Below are 13519 nucleotides of genomic sequence, written 5' to 3' on the forward strand. Positions count from 1 at the left end.
ATCCACGGTTAAATTAATTGCGACGACATTTTTACTGGCCTGGGATATACCTATTATTGCAATATTGAACTGTTATAACTAAAAAGAGATCCATTTTAAAATTGTACATTGAAGACATGTCGAATGCGAAGCAATAATGAAATTGTGCCTGGATCGTGAGGGACACACAGTCAATGTTTGCCTTATTAATATAAAAACACCAAGTCTGGGTGCCCTGTTTTCCGGGTAAACATTTTCCGCGCTAACCCGACATAAAATTAAGCAGCCTTTGGGAACAAACGTAACACAGATTATAAACCAAACCTCAAAAAATGTGTCCCAGACGATTTAATAAATGGGAATGTAGAGTGCACACGTGCTGACTGTAGCAATTTTACAACTTATGTCAGTACAACATTCGGTCGGAGTTGAACGCTCCCAAACTGCTCCCGGGGTTGAAAATGAAACAACCCACAGACAGAATCCCACTTCGTGTGACATTTCCAGAGATGTAAGGAACCAATGAAAAGTGTTCGGTGACCATTAATACAGCAAATCCGTTAAAAAACGCTGAAAGGTAGACCACTCTATTCTAAATATAACTTGCAAATAAATACAATTTAAACCGCTGATTGTAAACGTATATACAAAGCTGGAATATTAGACACCAAAATAAACCTTAGTTTGCCCGTAATATATAGTTACCATCCCAGCAAGTTCTCCCGTTTTCGACCTGCAGTTATATATCTATTTTGGAAATTAAAATATTGCAATTAAAGATGTTCAGTAAATTATTGCCTGTCTGTAAGACAGTTCATTATCCATGACATGTTTGAAATAGAATGTTGAAATGCATAGAAACCGGACAACCACCAGAGCAAATATTGTCTGCAAAATAAATACATGACAAGCGATGAAGTAAACTATGCTTTTAAATATTAGAAAGCGACATTAAACTGTATGTTTTCCATCAGATGACAGGACCCCTGTATGTTTAAGTCTCAGGCTGGCTAATGAACGACTGTCAGCGTAAGTTTTTTTTGCATGCTTTAATGCATATTCTGAAATATATCTAATAAATTGTCATTTTTATATTTAAAAATAATCCTTTAGTCGGGTTGTTAGCGTGACGTCGTTTTCCTTAAAAGAACGAGTTAGTTACGGGCGTCCAGTTGACATTGCTTTCGCCGTTAGGTCCATCCGCTCAGAATTCGTCAACGCCAACCATTTCATGTGGCCAGTCTGGACCATTTTACAGGCGGAATAAGCTACCGCTGCCGCTTCCCCACCTCTCCCCTCTCCCCGATAAAGCGTGGCTGTTATTCCGAGTGCACTCCGTGTCTATCAGGTTCGGCATTTGCCGGGCTGGTCGGGATTGATAACCCGCCAGTGTACAGGTGCCGTTGGACGGGCATTGAACGGCTATGTCATTCACCTCCACTTTGGTCAGACTTTATATGATGTGTTTTCAGCAGAGATAGAGTCCATGTGCTATTGTGTTTTCTTTGGCTTGGTCAATTCGTTTTCAATTAGCTCAAGTATTAGATGAACTATTTCAGCTACGGCAGAGTCCCCTTCGGAGTCTCTAGTTCTCGGGGTCCCTGTGTAGCTCTAATTTTCAGGGGGTGGGGGCTGGGGTTGGAATGAGTGGTGTTACTTGCAGACGAACTGATCAACTACTTCCGTGCACTTCTTGCACTTGACATAGCAACACCAGTGGAACTTGCAGTGGCAGCGCTCCGTGCGCATGGTCTTGAACTGATCGTAGCCACGACCGCAGCACATGAGCGCACACCCGTCCATCCCCTCCGAGGTCTTGTTGCACAGGCGCCCCTGGGTGCCCAGAGAGCCGGTGCTCTCGTTGCGGATGCAGTAATCAGGGCTCTGGTCGACGTAAACCAGGTCCAGGGTGGTGGGCGCGTTGAAGCGGCTGTTCACTTGCACCAGTTTGCCGCGCCCGTTCAATTTCATGGCCGTGGCGCTGTCGTATTTCTCCTTGAGTGCATCGCCCACTTTCCTGAAATCCGCCAGCTGCAGCCAGCAGGTCTTCAGGCTGCAGGAGCCCGACACCCCGTGACACTTGCACGCCACGTCCGCCAGGTTGTACACCGTCTGCAGCAAACAGAGAGGGGTCACGTTAAAAGAAGGTCTTAGGCAAACACGGCAAAGTGAACGCATGAAACATACTTTTAAATGACTGCAGATGCAGCAAATCAGAAAATGTTGGTAGTTAAAAACTCAGCAGGTCTGGCAACAAGTGGAATAAGAAACGTCAATGTTTCGGGTCTGGGACATTTCATCAGTTAACTTCGGTCGCTTCAGGACAGGGGAGATGACCTGGCTTCCCGAATTTTCAGGCTCGGGGATTTCCCACTGATCCTGTTCCCCAGCCCTCCGAACTCAAGCTGCCATTCTCTCGCCACTCTGTTGACGTGCCCACACCCACAAACTGCGTTTGCCAATTATATGGGCGTTTTCCAACTGCAAAGGCTCAGTACTCCACCCCATCTCCTTCAGACTCCTGCTCTTTACTCCTACAGCGTAGAGATCACGCCCTGCTAGAAACAGAGCCTTCTCCCGCCCTCCACGAGGGGAAGACTTGCAGTAAAACCCCGCTGCCAAGATACACACTCCCACTTCTCTCTCATCCCCAGCCAGCAGTGGCTCCCAGTCCAACAGACATCCCCACACCGCCTCAGCCCAGGGAGACTCTCAGCTCCACTTGTTTAGCAGTCTCTGAAAGAAAGCGTCCTTTCAAAACTATTCAAAATCTCTGGATGCAGAGCTGTGCATCTACTTCGCAACCAGTTAATAATCTGCCAAAAATGTGCTGCACAAACACCTGGCTAACTTAAAGTCACTCTAGTCTGCTCAATATTTCAGGGTGGAAAGAAATACAAACTGGAAGCAAAATCAAGTACAGACACAGCATTCAACTGGATATAGCGAACACCAGGCAATATTTTTTAAAGCCAATTAAAGGTGGCATTTCTGATTAAGATGGCAATTTAATCACTATATTATAACTTCTCACATCCCAGAACTCCTAGTCACAGGTGTGTGACAGTCAGAATACCAAAAAAAGTGCAAAATAGACTTAACAGTACTGATGCCAAAGAAGTCCCTTTGTCACGTTTTGTGCTTGACCTACTCAGCTGAGTCTGTTCAAGCAGCATACATAGAAGCATTGATTTACAGATATATTCATACATTTACCAAATAGATTAAAGCTCTGGCATAGGTATTACAACCCAGGCAAATGTATAAAACAGATTAAATTGCATTTTTATAGTCAGAAGCAATGGGGCAAATGTGCATGAAATTTTAAAAATATGGAGAGTTGCAGAAAATGATCAAAAAGACCATTAGATGATTTTCTAAAGATTCAGAGTACAAGAGGGCAGATGTTACTCCATGCTGGCAAAGGTCCCATTAAATCACACCCGGAATACCCTGGGCAATCCTGTAGAAAGGACATATTGGATTTGGAGAGAACGCTGCTACAACGATTCTAAACTCCAAAGGCCAAATTAAAAGCATTAATAACAAACTAAGTTAGTATTGTTTGTAATTGAGATGGTTAAAGGGTGATTTGATTAATGATATTAAGGGGAACTGATAGTATATACAGAGAAAATTAATTTTCACTGATTAGGGAATCCAGGTCTACAGGGCAAAAATGTAAGGTTAGAGCCAGGCCTGTTAGTAGTGAACTTACAAAACTTAAGTAGAATTTTGTAGCTCTCTTCAGGAAAAGCAATTGATGTCAAGACATTTGTCATGGCCTGGATTTTCCTAATAAAATACAGCAGTTACAAATTGTGGAGTAGATGTTTGGGGAGCTCGAAGTTCAAACTTTGAGCAAATAGTTGGTGTTTGAGCAAAGGGGAAAGTTAGATCATCTGGTCAGCCCATCTCTGATCCTAGGCTAAGTGTAGACTTCTCACAGGACTTCCACAGGAATAAAAACATCTGACTATTTTCCACTATTTGGAGAGGGAATTTCCTTTCTCATTGTTGAATTCAGTTAACTGTGGTGTTTTTTTGTGGTTATGTTTCCTGAATAGTTTTATCTTATTAATTTCTAGTTTTCAAAAAGTTGTGAATGCCCAAAGACATGGCTTAACTGGCTCTCAAAGCAAATCTGGTGGTGGATTCTGTTAGCTTTTGATCAAATATGCTCTGCACTCCTTGGGGACTCATGAACCTGCTGATAAGCAACAGCTTCCTATAGAAACTGGTCAAAGTTAAAGCGGGCTTTGAAATTATGAATTATCATCTCAGAAAAGTTGCAACTTGTTGGTCATGCAAGATCCAAGTCAGTTTGTAAATCTGAGATTGAGTAGGTTTTTCCTAACGAAATATATTAAGACATAGGGGAAGATAATGAATCAATAGAGTAAAGTGAAGGTCATTGCTGACAAAACAAGATCGAGAAGTTCCTGCTTCTTTCATCCTATACTCCTAAATTCTAACACTAATCTCCTATCCAGTGCCCAATTTCCTATTCATATATAACTATAAAGATAAACTGATTAAAATTTAAATATATATTTGCCTAATAAGGCAATACTGATTTTGTGCTTTTATAAATATGTTGATTCATGTAGTCATCTGGGCATTATAAGCAATTATGGCAAGAATTCTGCTTCTGAGGACAGTGATATTTATAACTGATTGATATAATTTTCAAATCTAAAAAAATCTGTGAAAATTCTTAGCTTTATCAGTCAAAAACTAGATAATCAAAACATTTCTTTCCACATATTCAGCCCATAAAAACTTAAACCAAGTCCATATTGGATCAATAATTTTGCACGGGGCAGCAATTTAAGTGAGAGGATTCCCGACATCCATAATGTCAACAGCAATTTCAAATATAGATAATTTGGGGTCTGGACAGGAAAGGCATACATTCCCAATGACCTTGAAATCAGTCTCAAAACTGTTCATCTATTTTGGATTAATAAAAAGCAAGGTGTTCCACCATGTTTTGTGAACTTATGTGACATAGAATAATTCTCAAGATTAACTTTATTATTTCATTATTTTGCTGTTTTATTCACCTCCTACAGGGTACAGGAAGAGCACTTTGAAATTACAAATACATAACAGAGAAAGCGATGCGGAGATAGCATTATAACCATATAACAATTACAGCACGGAAACAGGCCATCTTGGCCCTTCTAGTCCGTGCCAAATACTTACTCTCACCTAGTCCCACCGATCTGCACTCAGCCCATAACCCTCCATTCCTTTCCTGTCCATATACCTATCCAATTTTACTTTAAATGACAATATCGAACCTGCCTCTACCACTTCTACTGGAAGCTTATTCCACACAGCTACCACTCTGAGTAAAGAAATTCCCCCTCGTGTTACCCTTAAACTTTTGCCCCCTAACTCTCAACTCATGTCCTCTTGTTTGAATCTCCCCTACTTTCAATGGAAAAAGCCTATCCATATCAACTATCTATCCCCTCAATTTTAAATACCTCTATCAAGTCCCCCCTCAACCTTCTACGCTCCAAAGAATAAAGACCTAACTTGTTCAACCTTTCCCTGTAACTTAGGTGCTGAAACCCAGGTAACATTCTAGTAAATCTTCTCTGTACTCTCTATTTTGTTGACATCTTTCCTATAATTTGGTGACCAGAACTTACACAATACTCCAAATTCAGCCTCACCAATGCCTTGTACAATTAAAGTTGTTTTTACGAAGACCTGATTAACCAGACGTAGCAAATTCCTAACAGAGGCACGAGAACAGTTTATCTACAGATGCACAAATTTTATGATCAATAAAATACCCATCAGTTAATTGTTTTTGGAAAGGCAGCAAGGAAAATATGACTGCCAGAAGACTGAATAATTAAAGTACTCTTGTGTTCCTCTGTGAGAAACACATTTGCTCCCATAATATAACATTGTAGCAAAATTAGGTCATTCAACCAATTGCATCTTCTCCTCCATTCCATTATGGCAGATGTATTAATCCCTCTCAACCCTATTCTCCCCATAACCTTTGATGCTCTTGCTAATCAAGTATCTATCAACCTCTGCTTTAAGCATACCCAATGACTTGGCCTTCACAGCCATCTGTGTCAATGATTTCCACAGATTCACCACCTTTTGGCTGAAGAAATTCTCTTTCATCTACGTTCCACTAGGACATCCTCGTATCCAGCAGCTGTGCTCTCTGATCTTAAGACTCTCCACCAATCACCCATATGGAAGTTTCTCAATCTTTCCTTGCTAATATAGAAAATATTTGCTGTGAAGCAATGATAGTCAAGCAATAAATTCAAACCAATTGAAACTCCACAATTATGAATCTTAATTATAAATACTTTGCAATAGTAACAAGATGTCATCTGTGAAAAATCATCAGTACTCAGTTTTCTGACCCCATTTTTGTGGCTGTTCTGGACAACATATTTTATAATGGACTCAATCAAAAGGCAACTATTTCCTGATTAAAGAACATTGATAAGCACAATTGGTTGCCATGTTTAGTACAAATACATTTCCTTCAAGAGTAATGTGGATGACGGAAATTATACAGTACTGTATAAATACCAACTCCTATCAAAAGTGAAAAGAAATACGAGTTAATATTTCAGCAAGCAACCCTCGAACAGGAATTGGAGCCAGAAATGCTTTAAACCAATTAGACTGAAACATTTCATGGCAATAAAATTAGTATTAGTTGCCAATTGCCTTTTCCTGCAAATCACGGTGAAAACATGGTCTGAGAAGCAGCATAATACTTTTGGATGGTTAATAAAACAATGATTTACAGTGGAGTTTCAGAAGTGTCACTTTTACTTTCAATAGATCAACTGAAGCAGTTGAATACAATATTCGAACACATATTGAGAAAACAGTTCATCTCCATCTTGTATACTTCTGGGTGAATTCTGTTTAGTTACCACTATATCCAATAATCACAATGGAGGAATTCACTGGTATGTCCAATAGTCAAATGTGCACATTTATTTGAAAAAATTGTCTCTAGTATGTGAATGCAGCTTAAAGTGTCTTATCATGAAATGGAAAATACATTCTTAAGAACAACAAACAAATAGGTTTATTTTATTCAGTATTTCTTTTGAAAAAAGACAATATACAACTGCTAGCTAATATATCAAATAACAACCAATTTAATCAATGAGTGGGGTGGGTGTTAAAGTAAACACCAATTATCTTGCTTCGCCATAACACTGGATGATGATCCTTGAAAATATTAGAAGAACATTGTTTCCTCATTTTCCAGTTCTTTGTCCAATTTACTAATTACTTTCGTGAACCAAACTATTACTTTAATAAAATGGCCATATCTCAGCTGTTCTAAATTACAAAGAAAAGAACAAGCAACATAGTTGTTCATTTAGTATCTAAATGATAAACAAAGATAGGAGCAGGTTCAATGCTTATGACACGGGGCTTGATTAAACAACATTATTTTATCTCTGCTGACATCAGTTTGACTGGCATTTGGAAAATCTGTGGGATTACAACTTCTGAGAAAAATTGGGACTGTAAGAAACCACTTAAACCTATGCTGAGAAATCTGGCCAGACTCCTCCCTTCATCAACTCCAAAAAACCTACACTTTGATATCCTATTATCAATGCTTTAGAATATAAATAAAGTCAACATGAGATTGGCAGTTCCATTTTATGCTTAAACTATATTCAACTCTTGCACCAGATGATTTGGCTAAAAGCAGAAGTGACCCCAGTAGTACATTTTTGCAAATCATTGGTTAGGCCTAAATCCTTCCCCTTACCCAATGTTTAAATGTGGTTCATTTCAAAATGATATATCATTCTCAAAATTGGAAGGGAAAATTACAGGAAAAATAGTGAGTGGTCAAACTGCAGAAGATGAATTGCCAATATGGAGTTGTCCACCAGGTCCAAAGGCAGTATAGAAGAGTGATTTTAAGGAAATAATGTATATTCTTTGGAGGAGTAAATGGAATTTGCTCTGCTCGTTACATTAAACATTAGCATGTAGGTATAAAAATGCTAAAAAAAAATCATTGTCCTTGATCTCTAGGATGCTGGAATGATGAAACAAGGAATTTATGCTTCAACTATCAGACTCTTTAATTAGTACAGATTCAGTTTTATCCTCTAGGCCACAAGATACATTATGCCATATTTTGCTAGAGCGGGCAATTTATTTAATCTAAGGTGTTCAAGCACATTTAGATTTTTAAATAATTTGCCCACATATTTGTTACATATTGGAAAAAAAGTACAAGAAGCCAAGGCATCTCAGGTCTTGATGAACATTAGAAGAAACAAATATCCTCATAGCTAAAGAGAAATAAATGGAAAGGGGACTGAAAGGGAGGATGAATAGGGCTGGATGTTTTCACAGGGCATACTTTGCTGACCAGATTCCCTTGAACCGTATCCCTGATTCACCCACATACCCATGTGCTTACCCTCATGCAATGCAGAGGGTCTACTTTCCTGTCCCTTTGGTTGACACTTGCACACCCTGTTACTGAAGTGTCCAAAACTCCAGCAATATGGCCTTTGTGAAGGCAAGGTCTTCAATATCACACCAAGGAAGCAGCATTTGCAAACCCTCCTCCACACTACCCGCCCCACACCCTCCAAGAGTTTTGACAGCAGCCAAGAGCCGGTCACAAATTTCGTCACCTGAAAAAGCCAACAGTAATTTTTAACCATTTGAGTCTCTGAAATTCGGAGACGTTCAAAATCTGTTGAAATTAAACACTTAAACAAATTCATTTGATTTTGCTTTAAAGTCAGCTAAAATATTGAGAAACAAATTAAAAACCATCAAACTAAATCAACTTTTAAAGTAAATTCACCTCACCTCAGCTTCCCAAATCTCACTTATACAATTCCTATTGAATGCAATGGGATTTCAGATCTTGTGCCAGTAAAAGAGGCAATATTTCACTATAAGTACTCACAATAAGGAGTGTATATCAAAACCATTGGCAGAGTTAACTGACAGGTGCAACACCAAATGCATTAAAGTACTGGACATTGCCCAGGAAATGGATAAAAATCAAATGGTTCCATTTGAAATTGGCAAAAAACGCACCCAAATCCAGTCCATCATTTAATCAAGTACAGAAAGAGAAATTAAACAAGTGAAAGAAAGCATGGATTAAAAGCGGGGAAAGAAAGCAAAAAAATGTATCAGATATAATTTTTAATTTTAAAATGTCCTAAACAGGGAGACAGCCCCACCCACCCCACATGGTTTACTTTCTTGTGAAAGGAAGTTGATTGGCTACTATTAAGAATTGCCATGACATTAAAAAGTGCTTGATTATTATTATTCACCAGAATTAACTTTGTGAGAAGTTTATGAGGCAACTGATGTGTAATTGGAGCAAATTCAAGGAAATAATATTGGAAGTACCATTCTGTGAAGCTGAGACCTCTACGTATGTTAACGATGGCTTATGTCACAAAGATAATTTAAAGTTTTCAGCAAAATGTGGTTTGAAATTGGCTTTAGAATGGAAACAGCATGGATTCACTAGAATGAAATCAGGGTTTAAACAATGATCTGTGAGGTAGATTTCATCAGCATTTTTGAACTTTGACTGTTGATGGTTGAATCATGATCTAATTACAGTTATTTTTTTTTAAGGTAAATGAATTTGATGGGATTGCACAAGTTGCTACAACTAATTATTTCCTATTTTAGTAAAGTAATGAAGAATTGCAAAATAAAAGTTAAATTCTCCCTTCATGGGCCTCAGACAGATTCTCATCATGGTATGGAAAGTTTGTTAATTGGTGAGAGATATAATCTTGCTATTCTAATAGCAGAAGGAAATGGTGACCTACGACTCAAAAGTCTTAATTTATGCTACTCAGGACTCCAAAGACAATTTATCAAGTTAATTTTCCAAACTGTAGGCTCAAATTCTATTGCTTACTGTATCCAAATGGGAAAAGCAAAAAAATGAAACAGATTAACAACTAAATGTAATCTGTTTTATTTTCTCGATTAAAAATTAGTGTTGTGTTGATGTTACTACGATATATAATAGTTAATTCCATTTGTCTGAAATCCAAATTTCAATAAACCAGCTTTCAGGTTCAAGTAGTCAAGTCTAAGTAAGTGAACTTAAAATTCTTTAATAAATGGGTGGCCCTCTAAAATCTTGTCTTTAGATTCCATGACAATTTAAAAGTTAACAATAGAAAGTAGAATCTTGCTCAATTTCCATTCTGAACACGGAATAATTAATTGTAGTGCAGTTGTGACTTAATAATTTAATCAAGCTGCATTTTCTTTCACCTCTTGAACATTTCCAAGCAGTCAGGGTGCTTTTCACACCTTTAGAAAATGTCCACAGTCATCTCTGGGGACACCATTAATGCTCTACTATAATCCATTATGAAAAACTGTTCCTCTGTAAAAAAGTTGCAGAATTTAATAATCTTTCCAATATGAAATGTCCAGACAAAAATCCAGCAGACTTGCCAAATGAGGTTATTGTAAATAGTGATTTAGACAAGTGCCAAAATTCGAACAAGTCAAAGTGGTTTGTCTGATCAAAATCAGACAAGTATCTGTGTTTGAAAGTTTAACATAACTATCACAGTTACTAGGTTTGCAAATCTAATTGTTTCCAATGCACACAATGATTCAATATTTCCATATATAGCTTTTGTGCCACAGTGCTTAGTTAGGGAATGAGAAAGAAGTCCCACTGTTTGATTTATGAACACTGAAGTACAGTCGTGAGAGTATTGTTACTGGAATTTAAAAAAAAACTCAAATGTTTCCATCATCGTGGAGATACTGTACAAGCACAGTATTCACTTACCATGAAAATTTCTATTAAATTCACTTTAGCACCCAGATTAATCACATCAATATGATCAAACTGCAGAATACAACAATTAATATCTGTTAAAAAAGTACAATGTTCATGGTGCTGTGTTAATCATTAGAAAATGTACCTGCAAAAATCCACTTTAACCCGAGCACAGGCTTCTACAGTCTTTTAGAAATTGTCACAATTGTAAGCACATGCTGGTATCTATAGTCAGGGATTTGGGATTAATATTGGTATTTAATTACTCATAACATTACATAATGGATTTCCATACTCTGAGTAAGTGTATAGTGTGGAGTGGTTTGTAGTCTCGATCTCCAGGATGTGATGGGAAGTCTTGCTTAAAAAAAAACAAGAAACCAGCCCCTGGCTTCTCTATTGAGGTAGTATAGTGGCTCAGCTCAGTCACATCTCCAGTAACCTGCGTTCAGTCCTGACCTACTGTGCCATCCATCTAGATTCTGCAAGCTCTCCTTGCAAACCCCTGGGTTTCCTTCCACCAGTTTCCTCCCAAGTTCCAAAAACACATGGTCGGGCAGGTTGATTGTCCTTTGTAAATTGCCCCTAGTATGTGGCTGACTGGTAAAATCTGGGAGCAATTGATGGGAAAGTGAGGGGAATAAAATGGAATCAGTTTAGGATTATTGTAACTAGGTGCTTGAAAGCCCATACATTGTAACACTGCGACTGTAATCATTGTTGGCAAGTACTTTTATCAGCACTGGTGAGAGAAAGGTGGAGGCTGTGTTTCTTCCTGTAGTTGAATTAATGACATTCATGTTTTACAGTGCATGTAGCTGAGTAAGATATTAAGCTGAGGACCCACATCTAATTGAACATGTCATTATCTTCAGGAAAGGAGGCAATTAAATCAAAATTCAAGAAACTTAGGAGATTAAATTGGACAGCATGAGAGAGGCAGCCCTGGGGTCAGAACCTGCAAAACATTCAAACAAACCGCATTCTATTTTGCTTGCATGTTGTCATTATCTCAATGGCGAGATAATATTAACATTGCTTATTTTGCCTTAGAGCATCACCACAGAGCCTGATTTAGGGGTATTTCAAGCTAGAAAAACCTCATCTCTTAGAACATCTGCCTTTGAACAAGACGTGTCAGTCATTATTACACATGGTTTCATTGGAAACCAAGACTAAATTTGGCCGAGTTTAGGCTCCCAAATAGTGGAATGCAATGCTGGAAGGTTTGGCCTACAAGGAGCAGAAGAGCAGAGGTGTTATCTACTGCAGAGGACCACAAAATCCTCTAGGTCATGGGAGGAGTCTACAATCAAGATCAACATGAGAAGTAAAACCTCACCAGTATGGACACAAGTCTTCTCCATTCATCTCACACACACATACTACGGTCAGAGAGCACATCACAATCAGTCCTCATCAATCTGCTTTAAACATCACTCAATTCATCACACCTGCGTCGCTCACCTAACTGCAATCCCTGTCCGTAACACCGAGGCTCACTGTCGAGCTGCTGCCCTCCAGGAGTGCCAGTAGCCCTACAGGGGAAGAACTCGCTGACCTTTCTCAGGTGAGCGTTCTTCATCATTCAGTCACTGGTACTCTTCAGGTGATCCCAGCGACGTCCACGGGGATACTTAGTGTAGAGTGCTCGTGGTGTAAAGGCGCAGGTGATACGGTGTCCTTAAGAAACATAGCTGCTCAAATTTGTCCTTAGCCACCTGTAATTTCCTCCACTACCATAAACCATGCTACGGCCATTGGGAAAGCAGAAGATTAGGAGATGACAGGTACTAAGGGCATCAGTAGGCATTTATGTACTTATTTTGACATGGTTGTATTTAAGACCATAAGATATAGAGCAGAAGTAGGCCATTCAGCCCATCGAGTCTGCTCTGCCATTCATGGACTGATCCAATTCTTGCAGTCATACCCACTGCCTTCTCCCCATACCCTTTGATGCTCTGGCTAATCAAGAACCTATCTATCTCTGCACTCAATGACTTGGCCCCTACAGCTCATCATGACAACAAATTCCACAGATTTATCACGCTCTGACTAAAGTAATTTCTCCACATCTCTGTTTTCATCATCAATCCTGAAGTCACGCCCCCTTTCTGACAATAATTTGTGATTTTCAGATTATGATTCTCAGATTGGTCACATGTACATCTGAACATACAGCAAGTCATTTGTGTTAACAACCAATACAACCCAAGTATGCGCTGAGGGCAGCCCACAAGTGTCTCCACACATTTCAGCATTAACTCAGCAAAACAACACCACAAACAACAGCAGCAAAACAAGCCCCACACCTCAGCCACATCCTCCAGCTCCACAATAGGCTTCCAGTGATCAGGCAATTGAGTGATAATCAACCAGAGTAAGGGAAATAAAAACAGTGGTGCACCTGAGAACTGGGTTGTGATTGGTGGAAATGACAGCTAATTAACTGGACACAGATAGCTCAGATAGGGTCTTTTCTCCTTTCTTCTAATTCCCAGGTTGTCAAACATACAGCTTTCAGCCAGGAGTTTGAGGACTTGCTTTTCACAATGAAAACACTGCTTGAGTGCTTCAGCCACGTGATTGTCAACACTGGGGAGACAGTCGGCTGCTTTATGTAGGCACTTGCTGCTCTTTTGTCTGAATTTTAGTCTGGACTCGGCAGCCAATTTGTGAGACTGTAGCTCTTGGCTCCAAGTCCCA

General features: G+C 39.1%; 1 protein-coding gene across 3 annotated transcripts in view; it reads right to left on the reverse strand.

Moving 5' to 3' along the window:
• Nucleotides 1-312: 312 nt before the first annotated feature.
• wnt5a (wingless-type MMTV integration site family, member 5a) overlaps nt 313-13519 on the reverse strand; it is a 33448-nt gene continuing 20241 nt past the window's right edge. For all 3 annotated transcript variants that reach the window (XM_059944155.1, XM_059944154.1, XM_059944153.1), the window contains exon 5: nt 313-2091. In XM_059944155.1, coding sequence (XP_059800138.1) covers nt 1633-2091 — 459 coding nt within the window. In that variant the 3' untranslated portion in view covers nt 313-1632. The remainder of the gene's footprint in view (nt 2092-13519) is intronic.

Source organism: Hypanus sabinus, chromosome 19 (assembly GCF_030144855.1).
Source record: "Hypanus sabinus isolate sHypSab1 chromosome 19, sHypSab1.hap1, whole genome shotgun sequence".
NCBI classification, from domain to species: domain Eukaryota; kingdom Metazoa; phylum Chordata; class Chondrichthyes; order Myliobatiformes; family Dasyatidae; genus Hypanus; species Hypanus sabinus.